Genomic DNA, 24,440 nt, shown 5'->3' on the forward strand with positions numbered 1-24,440 from the left:
CCTCCGCTAACTCTCTCGCGATCCGCAGGATCTTGTGGCTTCGAGAGTGGAAAGCAGACGCTTCTTCTAAGAAGTACCTTGCGGGTCTCCCTTTTGCTGGGTCCCGGCTGTTTGGTGAACAACTGGATGAAATAATTAAGGAAGCTACTGGCGGGAAGAGTACTTCCTTGCCACAAACTAAAGCCAAGAGACCTGTCCAGGGCAGGAACCAATCGAGGTTTCGTTCCTTTCGTTCCTCTAACTGGTCATCCTCTAAGCCCTCAGCCTCGTCCACTACCGCAGCCAAGGATCGTAAACCCATCTGGCGCGCGAAGCCGCGTCCTCAGAAGTCCGGAGGAGCCGCTGCCACTAAGGCAGCCCCCTCTTGACTATCTGGCTGCGCCAGCAACGTCCTTGGTCGGTGGCAGGCTCTCCCACTTTGGCGACGTGTGGTTTCAACACGTCTCCGATCAGTGGGTGCGGGATATCATCTCCCACGGCTACAGGATAGAATTTTCTTCCAGCCCGCCAAGCAGATTTTTTCTGTCCACCCCCCCCTGCTCCAAAGCCGCCGCCTTCTCTCAGGCCGTGGCATCCCTGCAGGCCAACGGTGTAATTGTTCCGGTTCCCGCCCGGGAACGGTTCAGAGGTTTCTACTCAAACCTCTTTCTAGTCCCCAAGAAGGACGGTTCCTTCCGACCCATCCTGGATCTCAAGCTTCTCAACAAGCATGTTCAGGTGCGGCGTTTTCGCATGGAATCTCTGAGATCGGTCATTGCATCAATGACCCAAGGAGATTTTCTAGCATCCATCGACATCAGAGATGCCTATCTGCACGTGCCTATCGCGGTTTCACACCAGCGTTGGCTCCGCTTTGCAATCGGAGAGGAACATTTCCAATTCGTGGCTCTCCCCTTCGGGTTAGCCACGGCCCCTCGTGTTTTCACCAAGGTTATGGCAGCAGTGGTTGCGGTCCTGCATCTCCAGGGGTTGGCAGTAATCCCCTACCTGGACGACCTTCTAGTCAAGGCCTCATCCAGTGCAGACTGCCAGCGGAGTGTCTCGCTCACTCTCGCCACGCTCGTTCAGTTCGGGTGGCTTGTCAACCTGCCCAAGTCCACTCTGACCCCGACCCAGGGACTTCTGTACCTAGGGATGCAATTCGAGACTCTGCCGGCACTTGTGAAGTTGCCCTTAGTCAAACAGCAGTCCCTTCAGCTGGCGGTGCGCTCTCTGCTGAGGCACCGTCGTCATTCCATCAGGCACCTCATGCAGGTGCTGGGTCAGATGGTGGCGTCAATGGAAGCGGTTCCCTTTGCCCAGTTCCATCTGCGTCCCCTGCAGCTGGACATTCTCCGCTGTTGGGACAAGCGGACCTCTTCCTTGCACAGGCTAGTGGCTCTGTCGCCACAGACCAGGAGCTCTCTTCAGTGGTGGCTTCGGCCCCTCTCTCGGTCACAGGGACGCTCCTTCCTGACTCCGTCCTGGATGATCCTCACCACGGATGCCAGCCTCTCCGGTTGGGGAGCAGTATTTCTCCATCACCGAGCACAGGGCACTTGGACTCCGTCAGAATCAGCCCTCTCGATCAATGTGCTGGAAATCAGAGCTGTTTCTAGCTCTCCTAGCCTTTCACCACCTGTTGGCGGGCAGGCACATTCGAGTCCAGTCGGACAACGCGACAGCGGTTGCCTACATCAATCACCAGGGCGGAACTCGCAGCCGCCTGGCGATGTTGGAGGTTCAACGCATCCTTCAGTGGACGGAGGACTCCAAGTCCACCATATCAGCAGTCCACATCCCAGGCGTAGAAAACTGGGAGGCCGATTATCTCAGCCGTCAAACCGTGGACAGCGGCGAGTGGGCCCTGCACCCGGCAGTGTTCAGGTCAATCTGCCGCAAGTGGGGTACTCTGGAAGTGGATCTTATGGCATCCCGGCACAACAACAAGGTTCCGGTTTACGTGGCTCGCTCCCACGATCCTCAGGCCTTCGCAGCGGACGCGCTGGTTCAGGATTGGTCCCAGTTCCGTCTGGCCTACGTGTTTTCCCCTCTAGCTCTCTTGCCCAGGGTTCTGCGCAAGATCAGAATGGAGGGCCGTCAGGTCATAATCATTGCTCCGGACTGGACCAGGCGAGCTTGGTACCCAGACCTGCTCCGCCTATCTGTAGAGGTGCCGTGGCATCTCCCGGACCGCCCAGACCTTCTCTCTCAAGGTCCGTTTTTCCGCCAGAATTCTGCGGCTCTCAGATTGACGGCGTGGCTCTTGAGTCCTGGATCCTGACGGCTTCAGGCATTCCCTCTGAGGTCATCTCCACTATGACTCAGGCTCGAAAGTCTTCTTCGGTCAAGATTTATCACAGGACTTGGAGGATCTTCCTGTCCTGGTGTCGCTCTTCCGACCATGCTCCTTGGCTGTTCTCCTTGCCGACCATCCTGTCTTTTCTACAGTCTGGTCTACAGCTAGGACTGTCCCTCAATTCCCTCAAGGGACAGGTGTCTGCTCTGTCGGTATTATTCCAGCGGCGTATCGCCCGACTGGCTCAGGTGCGCACCTTCATGCAGGGCGCAGCTCACATCATTCCTCCTTACCGGCGGCCTTTGGATCCCTGGGACCTTAATCTGGTCCTCACGGCCTTACAGAAACCCCCCTTTGAGCCTCTTAGGGAGGTTCCCTTATTTAGTCTTTCACAGAAAGTTGTTTTTCTAGTAGCCATAACTTCTCTCAGGAGAGTTTCTGATTTGGCTGCGCTCTCTTCGGAATCCCCCTTTTCTCTATCGTTTCATTGGGGGACACAGGACCATGGGTTATGCTGCTGTCACTAGGAGGCTGACACTAAGTAAACATAAAAAAGTTAGCTCCTCCCTAGCAGCATACACCCCGAGCCGGAGGCGGGCTCAGATCAGTTTTTAGCTTAGTGTCGTAGGAGGCTGATGTGGACCGTCTCGGCCCCCCTCAGCCATGTATTTTTTTGCGCTTTTTTCTTTTATTTCGGCGCCGCTCATCACTCTCATACCTGTCGTCGTCTTCTCTGCAGGTATTCGCTTCACTCATTCTCCGCAGCCCCGTGGGTACCGCTCCCCAGGGTCGCAGGCGCTTGAGACTTCGGGGCCCTCTCCCCCGCCCGTCCCCGTGGTACCACTCCCGGGGGTGCGCGTGTGGGCAGGTTGTTTTGTGGGCACCCCTGATTCGCCCTGAGGTATCACCCCCAAAGGGCGTACAGGGGAGTACAGCAGGGATGGATCCTCCGCAGCGTGTGTGATAGGGGGCTGTCTACCCCCATCATGATGTCCACTACCCTGCCTTCAGCACGCTCTCCCCCGGAGCCTTCCTGGACGAGCAGCGCTGTTCACAGGCAGGGCAGGGAGCCCTGCCTGCACCGCATCCATCGCTGAGCCGGCGCCGCCGATTGCAGGTAGGACCGACTTCCCTGCTCTTTCCCCCGGCCCTCTCCATAAATTTAGTCCCCGGCTTCGGCCTAGTCGCTCCTGCGTCCTAGCCACGCCCCCCTGCAGCGCTATTGGCCGCTGGTCGTCTCCCTCTGTACCTCCCACTGCTCTGCCTCCTGGCTGGTGGTGGGGGCTGTGAATCCTCCTGGTTTTTTCGCGCCGGAATCCTGCTCCTCCCCCAGCCTCCTCCAGCGTCCCCTCTCCATTTTAGCCTGCCTCTGGTCCCCTGAGGCTGCAGCACGCCGGCGTTCTGAGTTTTCTGGCCAGCTCATTCCTGGACTCCACTTCTGGACTGGTGGGCAGCACGCAGGACCTGGGTAAGCTCTGCTCCTAAGGAGTAGCCCTCACTAGGTAGCATTCTCTGAGTTTAGGGACGAGTTAACCCTCTCCTGTCTCCTTCCTAGCAGCCACCAGAGAGAGTACCTGTTTGCACCATGCCTAAGGCTAAGCCCACCCAATCCAAGCAGGCCCCCTTTGCACTATTTTTTGCATGCTCCTCCTGCAGCTCCAAATTTTCCCAGGGTCAGGACGCCCCACTATGCTCCGTCTGTTCTACAGACGCGCAGCCTCCGCAGAACTCCGCGGCCGACGTTTCTGATACCGCAGACGCCACAGCGCCATATGCTGCAGGGCCTTGCGTCCCGCCCCCCCCCGACTGGCTAGCGTCCCTGTCCCAGTCCGTAGATTCCCTCTCTGAGGCTTCTCGGACCATCGCGCAAGCTCTACGCCTGCTGCCGACGCTCGCCCAGATTCCCGCAGACCCGGCGCAATTGCCTCCGGAGCAGGTGAGCCCCGTTGCAGGGTCCTCCTCTGCTGCTCAGAAACGGACCCGCCAGGTCTCGTCCTCAGACTCTTCCCAGGTTTCACCTTCATCCCCAGGTCCAGACCGTCAGTCCTCCAGGGAGGCTTCTGACTGCTCCGAGGATGATTCCGATGCGGTACCCCTGCAGGACTCAGAGCAGGCGGCCGATATCCGGCACATGGTAAATAGCCTGATAGAAGCAGTAAACCAGACCTTGAAGGTACAGGTGGACCCAGTCTCCTCCCAGAGCACCCAGATCTCCTTTAAGCGGGTGAAGCGGGCCCAGAACACATTCAGCGGACATCCAGAATTCGCTGAGTTACTGCGCAGCCACAGGCAACAGCCGGACAGGGTATTTACCAGCGGTAAGTCCATCGATTTGCATTATCCCTTTCCTGAGGGTCTTAGAAAGGATTGGGCAGGTTCCCCTGTGGTCGACCCCCCAATCTCCCGCCTGTCTTCTCACACAGTCATTCCACTCACTAACGGTACGTCTCTCAAAGACCCTACGGACCGTACTATTGACAGGTTGGCCCGTTCCGCCTTCGAGGCAGCGGGCTCATCCCTCTCTCCGGCCTTCGCCTCGGTTTGGGTTGCGAAGGCCCTGATGTCCTGGGCGGACACGCTACGCTGCGGTCTCCGCGCCATTCCTGCCAATCCGGACCTGGTTCCCATCGCCTCGCAGATTTCCCTCGCGGGTGAGTACTTGCTCAATGCAGCCCTGGCGTCTGCAAGTTGCGCGACCCAGGCCGCCAGCAACAATGTGGCCATCCGTCGAGCCCTTTGGCTCCGGTCCTGGAACGCGGATGCGGCATCTAAGAAGTCACTAACTTCCCTGCCCTTCCTAGGGGAGCGTCTCTTTGGAGATAGGCTGGACCAGCTGATCTCCGATGCAACGGGAGGAAAGAGTACATCTCTCCCCCAATTGCGTCCCAAGCGCTTCCAGAATCGGCGCTCCACCGCTCGTTTCCGGCCCTTTCGCAGCTTCAGCTCCAATCCCCAGCCGCGGAAAAGCCGCTCTCCTCCGAGAGACAGGAAGACCCCGTCATTCAAGACCAATCCCGCCTGGCGTTCACGCCCCCGCCAGTCCACGAGATCCTCTTCCGGTTACCGCCGTCGTTCATCCAAGTGACTCGCGGTCGGCGCGCAACAGCGCCAGACTTGTGGGAGGGCGTCTGTCTCGTTTTCAGCATGTGTGGATCCCCCTGACCGCCGATGCCTGGGTCAGAGAGATCATCACATCAGGCTACAAAATAGAATTCGAGGCAAAGCCACCGAGACGTTTTTTCCTATCTCGCCCTCCCGAGTCTACCGCGCGGGCTCGCGCGTTCTTTCACTCCATAGACTCCCTCCTCCGAACCGGAGTCGTGGTACCAGTCCCTCCCGCAGAGCGTTTCAAGGGGTTCTATTCCAACCTTTTTGTGGTCCCCAAAAAGGACGGCTCTGTCCGTCCCGTCCTCGACCTAAAGCTTCTGAACAGGTCGGTGAGACCTCGGCCGTTTCGAATGGAGTCACTCCGGTCCGTCATCGCGTCCATGGAGGTAGGCGAATTCCTGGCATCGCTGGATATTCAAGACGCCTATCTTCACGTCCCGATAGCCACCTCTCACAAACAGTTCCTCCGCTTTGCGATAGCGGAAGATCACTTCCAGTTCACGGCTCTTCCCTTCGGCCTCGCATCCGCACCCAGGGTCTTTACGAAGATCATGGCTGCTGCCATGTCCGTCCTGCATGCCAGGGGTGTCATGGTCATCCCGTACTTGGACGATATGTTGATAAAGGGCTCTTCCTTCGAGGACTGTCGTCTTGGGGTTCAGGTCACGATTGACACCCTTTCACGGTTAGGGTGGCTGATGAATCGGAAGAAGTCCTCTCTGATCCCGGCCCGTCGGATCACCTTTTTAGGCATGGTATTCGATACCATCCAAGGGCGAGTTTTCCTCACACAGGAGAAGATCTCCTCCCTACAACGAGGACTCCGCGCTCTCCGGCGTCAGCGCCAAGTGTCCATCAGGTTCGGCATGCGAGTCCTCGGTCGTATGGTGGCGGCGATGGAAGCGGTACCCTTTGCACAGTTCCATCTCCGACCCCTCCAGCTGGCCTTGCTGAAGAAGTGGGACAGATCTCCCTTTTCTCTGGACCGCAGGTTTCATATTTCGCCGGAGACCCGCCACTCCCTCCGTTGGTGGCTCAATCAGCGCAACCTCGAATCAGGGAGGTCTTTCCTCCCGCTCCACTGGAAGATAGTGACCACCGACGCCAGTCTCCAGGGCTGGGGAGCAGTGTTTCGACATCACACAGCGCAGGGCCGATGGTCACCGAGAGAGAGTTGCCTCCAGATCAACATTTTGGAGATAAGAGCCATCCGGCTAGCCTTGCAGCAGTTTCGGCACCTCGTACAGGGTTGCCCGGTCAGGATCCAGTCGGACAATGCGACGGCGGTGGCGTACATCAACCACCAAGGCGGCACAAGAAGTGTCGGGGCGATGCGAGAAGTCAAGAAGATCTTGCACTAGGCCAAGTGTCATCACTCCCTGATCTCAGCGGTACACATCCCAGGCGTGGACAATTGGGCGGCGGACTTCCTCAGCAGGGAAGGCCTCGCCTCCGGAGAATGGTCCCTCAACCGGGAAGTCTTCAACCAGATCTGCGACAGATGGGGAGTTCCGGACGTGGACCTAATGGCCTCCCGGTTCAACCGTCAGGTTCCGCACTTTGTAGCACGGTGCCGCGACCGCTTGGCTTTAGGAGTCGACGCCCTCACCCTGTCATGGAGCCAGTTCAGTCTCCCGTACATCTTCCCTCCGCTCCCTCTAATTCCGAGGGTCCTCAAGAAGATCAAGGCGGAAGGGATACCGGTCATCCTAGTGGCTCCGGACTGGCCCATGCGAGCATGGTTCGCGGAACTAACTCAGCTCCTCGCAGACGCTCCGTGGCGCCTTCCAGACCGTCCAGATCTCCTGCAGCAGGGGCCTCTCTTCCATCAGAACTCACAGGTCCTAAATTTGACGGCCTGGCCATTGAATCCTGGGTTCTAGCTAAGGCTGGTTTTTCCTCAAGAGTGATTCAGACAATGATTAGGGCCAGGAAGCCATCTTCATCAAAGATTTACCACCGCACGTGGAAGGTTTTCTTCAGGTGGTGTGAAGAGCAGAATATTTCTTCTCCTCTCGCCTTCTCCCTTCCTTCCCTATTGGCATTCTTGCAGTCAGGCCTAGATGCGGGTCTCTCGCTCGCAACACTAAAGGGCCAGATATCGGCGTTATCAATCCTGTTTCAGAAGCCACTGGCCGCTCGTTCACAGGTTAAGACCTTCATCCAGGGAGTTGCCCACCTGGCACCGCCGTACCGGCGGCCTCTAGAACCGTGGGACCTTAATCTAGTCCTAGGGTCACTTCAGGGCTCCCCATTCGAGCCCTTGCGAGATTCTTCCCTTTCTCACCTGTCATGGAAGGTGGTGTTTCTTGTTGCCATCACTTCTATTCGCAGGACGTCAGAGCTGGCAGCTCTCTTGTCGTTCCCCCTTTTTGATTTTTCACCAGGACAAAGCGGTTCTCCGGCCAGATCCCGCTTTTCTCCCAAAGGTGGTCTCCCCGTTCCATCTTAACGAGGAAATCGTCCTTCCGTCCTTCTGTCCTGGCCCCTCTCACAGCTTGGAGAGGTCCTTGCACACCCTGGACCTAGTGCGTGCACTTAGAATTTATGTCTCCAGAACCGCGCCGTTCCGTAAGTCAGATGGTCGGTTTGTTCTCCCTTCTGGTCCCAAGAAGGGTGAATCGGCATCCAAGGCCACAATTGCCAGATGGATCCGTTCCGCCATATCAGAGGCCTATCGGATTCGGGACAAGTCTCCGGCGCGGGGGGTAAAGGCGCACTCTACCCGCGCAGTGGGAGCCTCTTGGGCGATTAGGCATCAGGCGTCGGCCGACCAGGTCTGCAAGGCCGCCACCTGGTCTAGTCTGCACACCTTTACTAGGTTCTACCAGGTTCACACCCAAGCATCGGCAGATGCTATTTTTGGGAGAAAGGTCTTGCAGGCAGCAGTTGCACACCTGTAATAGGGTGGCAGCATTCAATTATAGTGCAAGCCCGCCGAGGGAGGTTGTTGTTTTTTCTTCCTCTGCGGGTTTTTCGGTATTCCCACCCAGGGACTGCTTTTGGACGTCCCATGGTCCTGTGTCCCCCAATGAAACGATAGAGAAAGTAGGATTTTTGTGTACTCACCGTAAAATCTCTTTCTCTGAGTCTTCATTGGGGGACACAGCACCCACCCTGCTTGGTTTTTTGGTTGATTCAATTGCATTTGCCGGCTATTTTGTCAGTGGTCTTATGTTCATAGACCTCTTGTTTGCACGGCTGCATTGTTTTAGTTACAACTTGTGTTTATGTATGGTGATTCTGGTACTCCTCCTACTGCTTGTGCACCAACTGATCTGAGCCCGCCTCCGGCTCGGGGTGTATGCTGCTAGGGAGGAGCTAACTTTTTTATGTTTACTTAGTGTCAGCCTCCTAGTGACAGCAGCATAACCCATGGTCCTGTGTCCCCCAATGAAGACTCAGAGAAAGAGATTTTACGGTGAGTACACAAAAATCCTACTTTTGGTGTTTCACCAAGACAAGGTGGTTCTTCGTCCGACTCCGGACTTTCTCCCTAAGGTGGTGTCTTCTTTTCACCTTAACCAGGACATTTCATTGCCCTCTCTTTGTCCGGCCCCTGTGCATCGCTTTGAGAAGGCGTTGCATTCCTTGGATTTGGTGCGGGCGCTCCGAATCTATGTGTCACGCACCGCCGTTTTTAGGCGGTGCACCTCACTTTTTGTGCTAACCGCGGGTCAGCGCAAGGGTCTCTCTGCTTCTAAACCGACCCTAGCTCGTTGGATTAGGTCGGCTATCGCCGATGCCTACCAGTGTTCTCAGGTGCCCCCTCCGCCAGGGATTAAGGCGCACTCGACCAGAGCTGTCGGTGCCTCCTGGGCTTTCAGGCACCAGGCTACGGCTCAGCAGGTTTGTCAGGCTGCCACTTGGTCCAGTCTGCACACTTTTTCGAAGCACTACCAAGTGCATGCTCATGCTTCGGCAGATGCGAGCTTGGGCAGACGCATCCTTCAGGCGGCTGTCGCCCATTTGTGAAGTTAGGTTTTGCCTACTTCTCAGTTTGGTTTATTTCCCACCCATGGACTGCTTTGGAACGTCCCATTGTCTGGGTCTCCCATAAGGAACGATGAAGAAAAAGAGAATTTTGTTTACTTACCGTAAATTCTTTTTCTTATAGTTCCGACATGGGAGACCCAGCTGTGACGGGAGTGTACAACAGAGCAAAGGATGGACGAGGCCGAGGGACGATCCAACAGGTTTATTCACAAGAACACTGGAACAGCACACGATAAGTCCACGTAAAACAGATTCGGGGGCCCTTCCCGACAATCCTCGGACCGGATAACAAAGCAATCGTCCTTACAGTAGTCCAAAGAGTTCCACACAATCCCACGGGCCGCCACACAGGCCTAGCTCCGTCCGTGTCCACAGCCACCCAGGCTGGAGCTCCTTCCTCTCTTTAGTTTCAGCTCACTCTGAAGTTACAAAAAGGGAAATGCATTGTCTGGGCTGCTTGACCAGCCCACCATGTTTGTTCAGGGGGTAGGGGTCACACATCCTATCATCAATGGTTTGGTCCATCACAGGGCTCCAATATGTCTGCCAGCCACAGTAGATGAAGGGATCCCCTGCTGTAAAGAACAATGACTATTCCTTCACTGGCCAATGCAATTACAGATTAGATACACAACTCTGGAAAGAAAAGGACAGGCTATTTACATAATCACATTAGATGCCAAGACTACAATTGTATGAGAGAGACACATTGAGACTAGTAGCTCCCCCAAGAAAATACATGAATTACAACTAATACAACCAGGGAAATATACATATCATGACATAGTATCACAGCATATACAGTGAGAGGGTAAATTACATCTTCACACCAGCACCCTCCCTGTTGCCTGTTGGCAGTTTTTGTTCCGTGTGTTTTCACCGGCTGTTGTTGTAGACAGAGTTCCGGTTTTTCCGAGTTTTACTCTATCTCTACTTATGGGTGGATGTCCTCCTTCAGCTTTTGCACTGAACTGGTTAGATTGTCATCCAGGGGGTGTATATAGCCCGGAGGGAGGAGCTACACGTTTGAGTGTAGTACTTTGTGTGTCCTCCGGAGGCAGAAGCTATACACCCATTGTCTGGGTCTCCCATGTCGGAACTATAAGAAAAAGAATTTACGGTAAGTAAACAAAATTCTCTATCTGTCAGTGCTGCACTCGCAGCACTGACACTTCGCCTCACACACCATGCATCCGGCATGGTCTGTGAGGCAATCCATAGCTCAGTAACCCGGGGTAGTCATGGCAGTTCATCGGGTCCCTGTGATCGCATTGCAGGTACCTGATCACCATGGAGAGGTAAGCGATCTTTTCCCCTGCCTCCTGAATGCTGCGCTCACATTGATCACAGCATTCAGGGGGTCAAACTGCCGGGAGCAGTGTGGGAGTATGCATGTAACATCAGCCGGAAACCTGGCGGTGATCGCAGGGGTACTACGCAGAACCCCCTGTGATCGCCATGATTAAAAAAAAAAAAATACATGGAAAAAAAACACACAAATGCAATAAGTGTGTGCATAAAATCTTCACAAATGTGCTACGTGTTCACATACCCTAAATAGGGTTATACCGACCCTCCGCTGTATGTACTATGTGCTGACGTCATTCCCACTAAGCCTTAAAGTCTTCATTGTAAGGGGGTAGTCATGGATGCACAATGCGGGGTTGCTGAAATTTGGCGTTCGTTGGCTGACACTGTAGGATGGTAGGCACATAGGATATTGGTGAAGGCACCGATGATTGCAGATCTGCCACCTGTGAAGATGCCTGAAGCGGCCACCTTCGTTCTTCTAGATGTACGTTTGACCCACTTTTCTTATGTTCTTCAGGCTTTGCAAGCTCCTGCCTGCCACGAAAACTTGGTCAAGGTCGGAGGTTATATTTTGGGTGAATTTGGAAACCTTATTGCTGGTGATCCACGATCTAGGTATGTAATACTACATGATCTACCTGTACTGGTGGGATTCACCCATTGTTTGCTCTGCAGATCATTTTGCGCACCACTAATAAAGATCATACTGTAATTTATTCCTGTACTTCCCAGTATAAACATTTTTTTTTATAACTGATATTTATCTAATTTCCTGGCAATATTCGATAAGACCTTTTTCATTGCTATTTACTATATATATTTCACATGTATATTTTCTAGTGTATACGGTATATACAGTATGTCACAAGTGAGTACACCCCTCACATTTTTGTATTTTATTTTTTCATGGGGCAACACTTAAAATATGATGATCTGTTACGTGTCCTCTAATATTTTCAAGCACGGCATTAACTCTCTTGGGCATGGAGTTTACTTGAACATCACAGGAGACTCAGGATCCGCTTCCCTCCTCCATGATGATATTGTGGAGCTGGTGGATGTTGGAGACCTTGCGCTCCTCCATCTTCGGTTCCAGGATGCCCCACAGATGCTCAGTAGGGTTTAGGTCTGTAGACGCTTGGCCTGTCCAGCACCTTTACCTCAGTTTCTTTAGCAAAGCAGTAGTCGTCTTGGAGGTGTGTTTTGGGTCATTATCATGTTGGAATACGAAGTGAGGGGATCATGCTCTGCTTCAGTATGTAACAGTACATGTTGGCATCCATGGTTCCCTCAACGAACTGTAACTCCCCACAGCTTATAGCACTCATGCAGGCCAAAACAATCACACTTTCACCATCATGCTTAACTGTAGGCAGGACACATTTGTTTGTTCTCCTCACCTGGTTGCTGCTACACACACACTTGACACCATCTGAATCAAAAAAGTTTATCTTAATCTCATCAGACCATAGGATATAGTTCTAGTAATCCAACAGTGTGTGAGCTTTTTTGAGGCTTCCTTCTAGACAACAGCCATGCAGATCATTGTGATGTAGTGTGGATATGGTCTGAGCACTGACAGGCAGACCCTCCCCACCCCTGTAACTTCTGCAGCAATACTGGCAGCAATCATACGTCTAATTTGAAAAGACGACCTCTGGATATGATGCGGAGCACATGGCCTCAAACTTCTTTGGTCGACCATGGCGAGGCCTGTTCTGTTTAGAACCTGACTCTTGTTAAACCACTCTATGGTGTTGGCCACCATGCTGCAACTCTGTTTCAGGATGCTGACAAGCTTTGTATAGCCTCTGCCATCTTTATGTAGAGTAACAATTCTTTTTGTTAGATCCTCAGAGAATTCTTTGCAATGAGGAGCCATGGTGAATTTCCAGTGACCAGTGTGAGAGGGTGACCGATAATGCCAAATGTAACACCACTGGCGCCCCCCCCCCATTTACACCTGAGACCTTGTATCACTAATGAGTCACATGACACCAGGGAGGGAAATGGCTAACTGGTCAAAATTTGGCCATTTTCAATTAGGGGTGTACTCACTTTAGTGGCCATCAGTTTAGACATTAATGGCTGTGTATGGAGTTTAGAGGGCACCAAATTTACACTGTTATAGAAGCTGCACACTGACACTGTACATTGTATCACAGGGTCAGATCTTCAGTGTTGTCGCATGAAAAGATATAATAAAATACAGTGCCTTGCAAAAGTATTCGGCCCCCTTGAATTTTTCAACCTTTTCCCACTTTTCAGGCTTCAAACAAAGATCAAAAATGTTAGTTATGGTGAAGAATCAACAAGTGGGACACAATTGTGAAGTTGAACGAAACTTATTGCTTATTTTAAACTTTTGTAAAAAAAAGAATAAACTGAAAATTGGGACGTGCAATATTATTCATCCCCTTTACTTTCAGTGCAGCAAACTCACTCCAGACGTTCATTGAGGATCTCTGAATGATCCAATGTTGTCCTAAACAACTGATGATGATAAATATAAGCCACCTGTGTGTAATCCAGTCTCCGTATAAATGCACCTGCTCTGTGATAGTCTCGGTGTTCTGTTTAAAGCACAGAGAGCATCATGAAGACCAAGGAACACAACAGGGAGGTCCGTAATACTGTTGTGGAGAAGTTTAAAGCCGGATTTAGTTACAAAAAGATTTCCAAAACTTTAAACATCCCAAGAAGCACTGTGCAAGCGATCATATTGAAATGGAAGGAGTATCATACCACTGCAAATCTACCAAGACCCGGCCGTCCCATTTAAAAAATTCATCTCAAACAAGAAGACAGATCAGAGATGCAGCCAAGAGGCCCATGATCACTCTGGATGAACTGCAGAGATCGACAGCTGAGGTGGGAGAGTCTGTCCATAGGACAACAATCAGTCATACACGACACAAATCTGGCCTTTATGGAACAGTGGCAAGAAGAAAGCCGTTTCTCAAAGATATCAATAAAAATTGTTGTTTTAAAGTTTGACACAAGCCACCTGGGAGACACCAAATATGTGGAAGGTCAGACGAAACCAAAATTGAACTATTTGGGCCCATTGCCAAACGATATGTTTGGCGTAAAAGTAACACAGCTCATCACCCTGAACACACCATCCCCACTGTCCAAACATGGTGGTGGCAGCATCATGGTTTGGACCTGTTTTTCTTCAGCAGGGAAATGGAAGATGGTTAAAATTGATGGGAAGATGGATGGAGCCAAATGCAGGACCATTCTTGCAGAAAACCTGTTGGTCTGCAAGACCTGAGACTGGGACGGAGATTTCTTTCCCAATTTTCAATTTATTATATAAGCTTAAAATAAGCATTAAATTTCGTTCAACTTCACAATTGTGTCCCACTTGTTGTTGATTCTTCACCATAACATTAAAATTTTTATCTTTTATGTTTGAAGCCTGAAATGTGGGAAAAGGTTGAAAAAAAAAAATCAAAGGGGCCGAATACTTTCGCAAGGCACTGTATGTACAAAAATGTGATATAATATAGGTGCTCATGTACGGGAATGGATTTCTTGGGTAAGCAATGCCAGTAGGAATGTTTTAGAGGTAAAGACATGCCCCTTCTTTCGGGCTGTAATCTGTAGCTTCTCTCTCCAGCCCCCTGATCCAGTTCAATTTGCTGCACTCAAAGTTTCACCTCTGCAGTGTCCCAACCCGAGCGTTGCTCCTCTCCGCCTACATCAAGTTTATCAACTTGTTTCCTGAAATTAAGCCCACTATCCAGGATGTGCTGCGGAGTGACAGCCAGCTCCGAAACGCTGACGTGGAGCTTCAGCAAAGAGCGGTGGAATATCTGCGGCTGAGCTCCATAGCTAGCAACGACATCTTGGTATGTGAAGGATTTAGGGATTTCAAAATTTTGGCTTTTATCTACTTTTTCGGTAAGTTTACATTACCCATTGCCATTTTTATACAATTTAAAGGCTACAGTTTTAGAAGAGATGCCTCCATTCCCTGAGAGAGAGTCGTCCATCTTGGCTAAATTGAAGAAGAAGAAGGGTCCTAATACAGTCACTGACCTCGAAGACACTAAAAAGGAGAAGAACAGCTCCGATGTGAATGGGGGCACTGAGCCCGCCCCTGTTAGCACAGCGGTATGTCATTGTGTAATTCGCAGTGTATCTTCGTTGATGTCTTTGCAAAGGTATGTTCAACCCCAGAATATACTATATGTCCCCGGCCAGACGTTTAAGACCAGAGTCACACTTGCGAGTAAATTGTCGAGTCCCGCATCTACATCACTCAGTATGGCCGCTCACTCTCTGGACAGGAGCGTTTCAGCTGCATAGAAATACATGCAGCAGACGCGCTCCTGTTGGGAGAGAAGCCAGCCGCGCCGGGTGATGTGATCCGATAATTGTGCGAGTCATACGTTCGTGTGAGCGCACCCTAATAGTGATTGTGGGAGACTGAATGGACTGGTTTCCTGCAGCCATGTGATGCCAGAAATCTCTGCTGCAAACCTTGAGGCTCTGTCAGCTCTCCAGGCTCTATCTCCTGCTGTCACTTTAATTTTCTAATGGGTATGTAGTGCAGTCGTAACTGAGAAAGTATACTTTTTATCCTCAGTATAGGTCATCAATGTCAGATTGGTGGGGGTCTTAAGCCCGGGACCCCCACTGATCAGCTATTAGCTCTGGCAGCACCAGATAAAGCGTCAAAAGGAACTGCATAGTACACTTGGGGTATGTGCGCACGTTTCAGATTTGGGGCAGAATTTTCTGCATCAAATTTGTACCTTCTGGCAGAAAATGCACCAAAAAAGCATGTGTTTTTGTGCCATGCGTTTTTCTTAATGAAGTGGGAGGGCTGAAAAACACAAGGAAAAAATGCACCAACATTTGACATGCTGCAGATTATTTTCTGCACGAAATTTGTAACGTGCGCACAGCACTTAAGAATTCTCATTGGCTCTGCTGGCATGAAGATACATGCAGATTTTGGCCACAATCTGCACCAAATCTGCATTAAAAAACACACTCTGCACACAGCCTTACACTTTATGTACAGTGGCCACTGCTAATATCTGCACTTCAGCTCCGTTCAGTGTTCACATCCAGCCCCTGCTGGAGCCAACAGCTAATTGTGAGGGCACCGGATGTCTGATGCCAACGAAGCGATATTGATGACCCATAGAAGACTTTTCAACAAATTTGTAATGTTGAACTGGACACCCAAATATAAAAGTGGCTGCAGAACCTGCTTTTTTTTTTTTTGCTTTTCTCACAAGGGTTATTGGCAATCAACGTATTTAGCACCTAATGAGTTAAGTCCAAATGGGTGTTATCAGGTAATTTTCTGTGGGGGCGTGTATGTACTACTTCTCCCTATTTGATGTTGACCAATCACAAACACGCAGCAACACAGTAGAAAAATAACACTCCACCTTGTGTACAAAGCCTCCTATCATCTTTCCTCCTATCGCAGCACTGTCAGCTCTGCTTTTCTGCCTGTTCGGATTTAAGTCAAATTTATGTCTGTTGGACTCCGTGCACAAGAGACAGTGCAAATCCTGACACTGCTCCGAGCAGGCAGCGTGGGGGGATGGGCAGAACAGCCGAGCGGACAGTGCTGTGAAAGGAGGAGAGTTGATAGAAGGGTTTGTAATGTAACCCCACTAAACTCAATTGTTCTGCCCCTCCCCCAAACTGACATCATCTGAAAGGTGTCATTGATCTGTGCTCTAATCTCTCAGCACTTTCTAATCATGCAGGAGGTTAGACCAGATTAGTGCTGTATCCTTACATTTGACATTTTGGCACACCCACTGGGCTTATTAACCAATTAGATGACACACACTTTGCTCATATCTCCTCAATGGAGAGGCAAAAAAACAAAAACAAATTCTGCTCTACAGCCACTATTTTGTCGTGTGTCCAGTTCAACATGAAAAATTTGGGAAAAGGGGATAAGTTCAGATGTGTTCCTTCTTACCTAGCGTTTACACCCTACATATCCTGAGATTTATGGGTGACAGATAGTGATGGGTGAAGGTGCTCAGTACTCGATTGAGCCTTGAGTATGCGAGTTTCCCAGTGACTTACATTATGCTTGGTACTTGAGTCGCGTCAGCGCAGCCCAATGCTCGATTGAGTAACGAGCGGTGGCGAGCACATTTGCCCATCACTAATGACAAATTGATGATGAATGCCTTGACTATTCCTGTACAAGAAATTCTCAATAGGCTTAAAGGTGCAAAAAATATAGTTTAAAGGTGGACAGAATTTGGTTGAAACTTTAATTGAAGGCAAGAGGTACATATACTGTAAATAGATGATGCTGGATGTATGTAATCTGTACATTTGTGCTATTAATCTGTGTACATTTCCCGTTTACCGTATGTAACTGAACGGCAGCCACTTTCATCCATGAACGTCTTTGAGGAACGTGTTGTGTGCACAGTGCGCCCTCGTCCAGTCTCTCTCCTGACCCCCGTCTGTGCTTACAGCCAGTACCCGCATTCTGCCATCGCCCAGCATACACCGGCCGTCTTCCAGGTTCTTTACAATAGTAGGCAGTCGGCATGGAGTGGTATACTAAGCACGCCTTTCAGGATTTTTTTTTTTTAGGATAATATATATTTATATATGAAACCATTCTGTTAAGGCCTTTGTTGGTTTTGATTTCTGCTTATTTTCTCAAATGAAATCTGCTTTCTAATTGCGTTCTGCGCTTTACTGACACATCTGACAAGTTTTCCATGTAAACCATGAAAAAAGTTCCTGTTAAAGATATATATCTTTAATTAGTCAACAAGCTAAAGTAACTGTCAGTACAGTCACATGAAAAAATAGCCACTAAAAGGTGAGATAGGGACAAGTGCGCCAAATATCGATATTCGGGATATTGTTGGTTAGGCGGGGGTAGGCTAATGCTCTCCCTTCAGCTTCCCCCTACCTCCCAGCGAACACTCAGTGCCCCCGCTCGTCGGCGGCTGTCCCTCACTGACCCTCAAATCCACAATACACTACCACCATCACCATAAATCGTGTACGTGAAATGTGCAGGTCATATAGTTGTAAGGTAACTGCTTTCTAAGGTCAATGAATATCATTTAAACATATAGATGTTACTTAAACCCACTGGAGAATTCCAAATACAAGAACTCCTTTCAGGAGGAAATATTAATCAGTCCCAGCGAGTCTTACATCCCATAAATCATGCTAATGCACATCTATTCAAAAACCTGCAGTACCTCAATGCCTGCACATATATAAATAATACAAGATAGTATTTATTCCAATCCCAACGCGTTTCTCCCTCAGGGTATCTGGGGGTTCATCAGGAGATGTTCATATCTTTGGGCATGTAACCGGCCACACAGTGGAAGTCCGGGTGTTGTGACTGGTGGCGTCACACAGGACCGCACAGTCGAGATCCCATCTCATTGCTGGTGTCGGGGATAATGCCTCACCATACCATATACCACCTTACTTAAATACTCTCTTTTGCCCCATACCGCCCCGCCTCCAGGAAGCTTACCGTCCGTGTACTTTTGACGTTCACGCCAATTCGCGTGAGCTCGCTCCTGGGGTGGGCCTGCCTGACGTCACACAGGAAATCAATGTTACCCTCAAGGCCACGCTCCCAGTCACGGACCTCGGACGTCATACCGGAAGTTACGTCATGTGGAGCGCACATTGCGTTCCACAATGAAACTTCCTCCATACCAACCCGGAAATAAGGTTCCGTGGGGCGGTCATTGCATTCCACTGTAAGCATACTAGCAAACCGTCAAAATTAGATAAATGTAAAGGGCCTGAGAAGTCTAATCGGGCTATTTGTAGTAATAAACAAAAATAATACAGGCAATATGATTTAATCGCCACACAGTGAGGCTAGTTTCACACTTGCGTTGAACGGTATCCGTTGCATTGCGTTGTGTGACGGATGCAACGGATGTGTTGCATATAGTGGCGCAACGGATGCTGCAAAACGGAATCCGTTTTGAGTTTTTTTTTTTTACAGTTTTACCGGCGGCAGACTATTGTGAACGATCAGCTGATTGCTCCTTGTAGCCGACCGCCGGGTGATCAGCTGATCGCTCCCTGCAGCCGACCGCCGGGTGATCAGCTGAGCGCTGTCACTTGCCGGTGCCCGGGTGCTGAGCTGAACGTTCGGCCACCGCGAGCCAAAATAAAGTTTGTGATTTTAAAAAAAAAAAAAAGCATGCGCAGTGAAATCCAGAGGATTCCGCTGCTCAAAACAACGTTACATGCTGCGTTCCTCCCGCTGGGCGGAAGCAACTGAGCGTCGCCCAGCGGAAGCAACACAGGTCCTTTTGGTACAATCCGTCAACCATACAAGTCTATTGGAAACTGCGGAATCCGTTAACTGATTCCGCTGTTTTCCAAAAGGGCGGATTGTAACGGAAGGAAAACAACGCAAGTGTGAAAGTAGCCTAACAAATGCTCATCCTATCAGGACAATCGGCAAAAGGAGCATTCCTGCCCATGCCAATTTATAAATCATCCTTTATTAGTATGTGTGAACAGAGACGTCCCCAGCACCACCGAATATCCTTTGAAGGAGAATGTTCATAGATTATATAAAGCTCATGTGACTGGACTGACAGTTATTTTAGCTAGTTGACTAATTAAAGATATATATTTTTAACAGGAATTTTTTTTCATTGTTTGTTGATTATTGGATTTCTTCCTTCTACTACTTTTGTGGTATACGTTTTCCATGTACTAAAAGCATCTTTCCAGTGAATTGTGAAAAATTCACAGAGCTCTTAGAGCCGTATGTGCCCAGTACATTAGCGGAGCCTTTCTCTTTGAAGCTCATCAATTTGTATTGGAGACGTCTCTTTAATAGACAGCAATACCTTCATGTAATTAAAGAGCATCTGTCAACAGGTTTTAACTATGTGATCTGGAAGCAGCATAATATAGGTGCAGAGACTGATTTTAGGGATGTCGCTTGCTCAGCAGCTTGCTGTAGTTCCAGTACAGTTAGGCTATGTGCCCACGGGACTCTGTACCCGCGGATTTTGCCTCGGAAAACCTGCAGATTTATCTGGATTTTCTAGATAAATCCGAAGGTTTTAGCAAGTACACACACTCCCCATGTTATCCTATGGGACATGGGGAGTGCTGTGTCCATGCTGCGGAATATGCTGCGGATGTCCCGCAGCTGCACGTAACTGCATGTCAATTTTTTATGAGGAAATACCTGTGGAATTCCCGGCCCTCCACTATGGAGATAGAGGCCGGGACTTCCGCAGGTAAGCCGAATGAATGTCCGCAGGTTTACCGAAGTTATTTCGCTATTTCTGGGTAGCACCTGTGGGAAACCTGCAGACGTTCCTGCGGATATAGCCACAGGTACAAACTCCCGTGGGCACATAGCCATAGTGTTTTATCAACAGGAGATTATCACTGCTGGACTAGGTGTCACATGCATGCCAGTCCAGCTAATCTGTGTAACCCCTTGCACACCACTGATTGGCAGCTTCCTGGGTACACGGTACAATCAGTGGTGTGGGTGAGGTTATACACAGCTTAGCCTCCACTGTTAAGTCTACAGCATAGTAAATAGGGATCTCGAAGCCTATTGGATGTAATTTTTTTTTATACAGGATTGAAGTCACAAATTCCCTAATAAAGTGACTTGCAAAGTTTCTTTAAGTATATTGGCTAGCTGTTACTGCTGCTTCATGCTATGATAGGGCTTATTATAAGTTGTATTTTACCAGTAGCAGCTAATCCAAGCCGTATAATAACTGCTTTTGGAAACTGTAAAAATCATACTGCTCCTGTTTTTCACTATATGTAATAAGAAATAGCTGTACGTTGATTTTGGCTTCCCCCACACACTGATGCCCACACAGTATGGTGGTCCCCATGGCTCTTCGCATACAGTTTCGTGACCCTAACAGCTCTCTGCGCACACAGTATGGTGGCCCCCGCAGCTCTCTGCGCACACAGTATGGTGGCCTCCGCAGCTCTCCGCACACAGTATGGTGGCCCCCGCAGCTCTCTGCGCACACAGTATGGTGGCCCGCGCAGATCTCCGCGCACACAGTATGGTGGCCCCCGCAGCTCTTCACACACAGTATGGTGGCTTCCGCAGCTCTCCGCACACAGTATGGTGGCCCGCGCAGATCTCCGCGCACACAGTATGGTGGCCTCCGCAGCTCTCCACACACAGTATGGTGGCTTCCGCAGCTCTCCGCACACAGTATGGTGGCTTCCGCAGCTCTCCGCACACAGTATGGTGGCTTCCGCAGCTCTCCGCACACAGTATGGTGGCTTCCGCAGCTCTCCGCACACAGTATGGTGGCTTCCGCAGCTCTCCGCACACAGTATGGTGGCTTCCGCAGCTCTCCGCACACAGTATGGTGGCTTCCGCAGCTCTCCGCACACAGTATGGTGGCTTCCGCAGCTCTCCGCACACAGTATGGTGGCTTCCGCAGCTCTCCGCACACAGTATGGTGGCTTCCGCAGCTCTCCGCACACAGTATGGTGGCTTCCGCAGCTCTCCGCACACAGTATGGTGGCTTCCGCAGCTCTCCGCACACAGTATGGTGGCTTCCGCAGCTCTCCGCACACAGTATGGTGGCTTCCGCAGCTCTCCGCACACAGTATGGTGGCTTCCGCAGCTCTCCGCACACAGTATGGTGGCTTCCGCAGCTCTCCGCACACAGTATGGTGGCTTCCGCAGCTCTCCGCACACAGTATGGTGGCTTCCGCAGCTCTCCGCACACAGTATGGTGGCTTCCGCAGCTCTCCGCACACAGTATGGTGGCTTCCGCAGCTCTCCGCACACAGTATGGTGGCTTCCGCAGCTCTCCGCACACAGTATGGTGGCTTCCGCAGCTCTCCGCACACAGTATGGTGGCTTCCGCAGCTCTCCGCACACAGTATGGTGGCTTCCGCAGCTCTCCGCACACAGTATGGTGGCTTCCGCAGCTCTCTGCACACAGTATGATGGCCCCCGCAGCTCTCTGCACACAGTATGATTGCCCCCGCAGCTCTCCGCACACAGTATGGGGGTCTCCGCACACAGTATGGTGGCCCCCGCAGCTCTCCGCACACAGTATGGAGGTCTCCGCACACAGTATGGTGGCCCCCGCAGCTCTCCGCACACAGTATGGTGGGCCCCACGGTCCCCCAAGTACTGACTAACAATGTAAAATAAAGCTACTGCCCTTGCTTTTTTCACCCGATGTGCTGCCCCCCCCTTTGTGCACTGTGTAGACTAAGGCTCTGCGTAGCAGGCACAATTTTATAGATGCACAAGCTGAATGATAGACGAGCGAGCTGAGGTCTCCCTGTTGTTTTACCTTTATATTCAACTTTATCTATATCTTGCGGATGTAAATACCTTTTGAAATAGAGATGCCAGGCAGAGTGTGGTGACTGCGTGGTAAGGTATGCCACGGTTTCCAACTCTTTAGATGTCCACGAACACAAGCGCACAAGAACATCCAAAAAGCCCAGATGTGTCCCGTCTGCTCCACTTGGCCGAGCTCCGGCTGAAAGTGTAATTCAAATGTTCCGTAGACTCTTCTGTAGTCTGTTAATCACTCCATATTTGATTGACACCTAAGTGAATCCTTCCCCCAAACAAAACTCCTTCTCGTACGTTTCCTCCTTTACCCCCCCATTTTTTCCTCTCCCCTCCCCCCCTTTACATTTATTCCCTACTATTTTCAAGTGTCACTTCACTCTCCTCTCTTAATACAGTCATTTCATAATTACTGAACATTTTTTCCATGAATGTTTGCCCCTTGTTTTCTATCAGTGATATACAGTATATGGTCCTATAAATTATACCCTTTCATGACTTAGATCCATGACTTGGATCCATCCATGTTATTCCAACATCCTGCACTGAAGCTATGACTGGGCACCGTGAAGATGATGATAGTCATGTTGATTGGGCATGATTCCAGCACCCGATGCCATGACTATTCTGAGAAAATAGATGCCTTGCCAGACTAGTCCTGGCTAATTAGCATATAATGAGCAACAAAACAAAATTGCTTTTCTTTGTCGCTCCATTGGGAGACCCAGACAATTGGGTGTATAGCTTCTGCCTCTGGAGGCCACACAAAGTATTACACTTTTAAAAAAGTGTAACCCCTCCCCTCTGCCTATACACCCTCCCGTGGATCACGGGCTCCTCAGTTTTATGTACCTCTTGTGGGGCTATGTTGCCTGCGGGATCCACCTACCCCCACTGTGATCAATGCTCGACTCCTGCCACGCTTGCTCAGTCGGAGCCTCGGGCACTTGTGGGCCCCTCGGCTCATGTAGATCCCCCGGCTCCCCCTGAGCAGTCTGCAGGGACAGTGTCACCGTCGTTGGCCTCTTTCGCTGCGACACTCTCCCAGTCACTTTCTCAATCCATTGCACAGTCTATGGACAAATGGTCATCTAAGCTCCTTGAGGCTTTGCAGTCCAGACCGGGCCCTTCACAGGCCCCGGCCCCTGTTAGTTTGTCTCCTCCAGGCCCCTCTCGGGCCGCGCCGCAGCGCGCTCCCAGGATAGCCTCTAGGTCCCAGGCGGAGGACTCCTGCCTGGATCGCAGCCCCAGGCCGGCTAAGCGGCCTCGCTGGGACTCTTCCCCGGCGTCATCACGCTGCTCTGGATCCCAGCTTGATGACTCTCAGGAAGACGAGGCGGACGTGGGAACTCAGGGCTCTGACCCTGACTTCACCCTTAACCTTGATGCCCCTGAGGGGGACGCCTTGGTAAATGATCTTATCTCGTCCATCAACCAGGTGCTGGATCTCTCACCCCCACCTCCTCCTGCAGAGGAGCCGGCTTCTCAGCAGGAGAAACACCAATTTCGCTTCCCCAAACGTACGCGCAATACGTTTTTTGATCACTCTAACTTCAGGGACGCTGTCCAGAAGCCCAGAGCGGTCCCGGACAAGCGCTTTGCTAAACGGCACACTGACACGCGTTACCCCTTTTCACCTGAAGTCGTTAAGGGCTGGGCACACTCCCCCAAGGTGGACCCTCCAGTCTCTAGATTGGCTGCTAGGTCCGTTGTGTCTGTTGCCGATGGCGCATCCCTGAAGGATGCCACTGACAGACAGATAGAGCTCTTGGTGAAGTCTATTTATGAGGCCACGGGCGCGTCTTTCGCCCCGGCCTTTGCGGCCGTGTGGGCCCCCCAAGCAATCTCGGCATGTCTGACTGAGATTAATGCCGTCACGCGGAATTCTGCTCCGCAGGTTTCTTCCTTGACCTCTCAGGCATCAGCATTTTCGTCCTACGCCATGAACGCCGTCCTGGACTCCGCTAGCCGTACGGCTGTGGCATCCGCTAACTCCGTTGCAGTCCGCAGGGCCATGTGGCTGCGCGAATGGAAAGCAGACTCTGCTTCCAAAAGGTTCTTAACTGGTTTGCCTTTTTCTGGCGACCGTTTGTTTGGCGAACGGTTGGATGAGATTATTAAGGAATCCTCGGGAAAGGACTCCTCCTTACCCCAGTCCAAACCTCAGAGACCTCAGCAGAGAAAAATCCAATCGAGGTTTCGGTCCTTTCGTACCTCCGCCAAGACCCAATCCTCGTCGTCCAACCGGCCGGAGAAAGGCCAGAGGAACTCCTATGCGTGGCAGTCCAAGTCACGCCCCCAAAAGGCAGCGGGAGGCACTGCCTCCAAGACTGCCTCCACATGACTCTCGGCCTCATCTAACCACATCCTCGGTCGGTGGCAGGCTCTCCCGCTTTGGCGACGCCTGGTGGCCACACGTTCAAG

At 51.0% G+C, this 24,440-nt stretch overlaps 1 protein-coding gene across 4 annotated transcripts in view; it reads left to right on the forward strand.

Moving 5' to 3' along the window:
• The window catches only part of AP2A2 (adaptor related protein complex 2 subunit alpha 2), a 163,722-nt gene that overhangs the window by 113,432 nt on the left and 25,850 nt on the right, over positions 1 to 24,440 (forward strand). For 2 of the 4 annotated variants that reach the window (XM_075326941.1, XM_075326942.1), the window contains exons 12-15: positions 11,211 to 11,308; positions 14,319 to 14,550; positions 14,645 to 14,815; positions 17,078 to 17,218. In XM_075326941.1, coding sequence (XP_075183056.1) covers positions 11,211 to 11,308; positions 14,319 to 14,550; positions 14,645 to 14,815; positions 17,078 to 17,218 — 642 coding nt within the window. The remainder of the gene's footprint in view (positions 1 to 11,210; positions 11,309 to 14,318; positions 14,551 to 14,644; positions 14,816 to 17,077; positions 17,219 to 24,440) is intronic. The other 2 variants (XM_075326943.1, XM_075326944.1) reach the window with 1 other exon arrangement.

The sequence above is a fragment of the Anomaloglossus baeobatrachus genome, chromosome 10 (assembly GCF_048569485.1).
Source record: "Anomaloglossus baeobatrachus isolate aAnoBae1 chromosome 10, aAnoBae1.hap1, whole genome shotgun sequence".
In the NCBI taxonomy this organism is placed as follows: Eukaryota; Metazoa; Chordata; class Amphibia; order Anura; family Aromobatidae; genus Anomaloglossus; species Anomaloglossus baeobatrachus.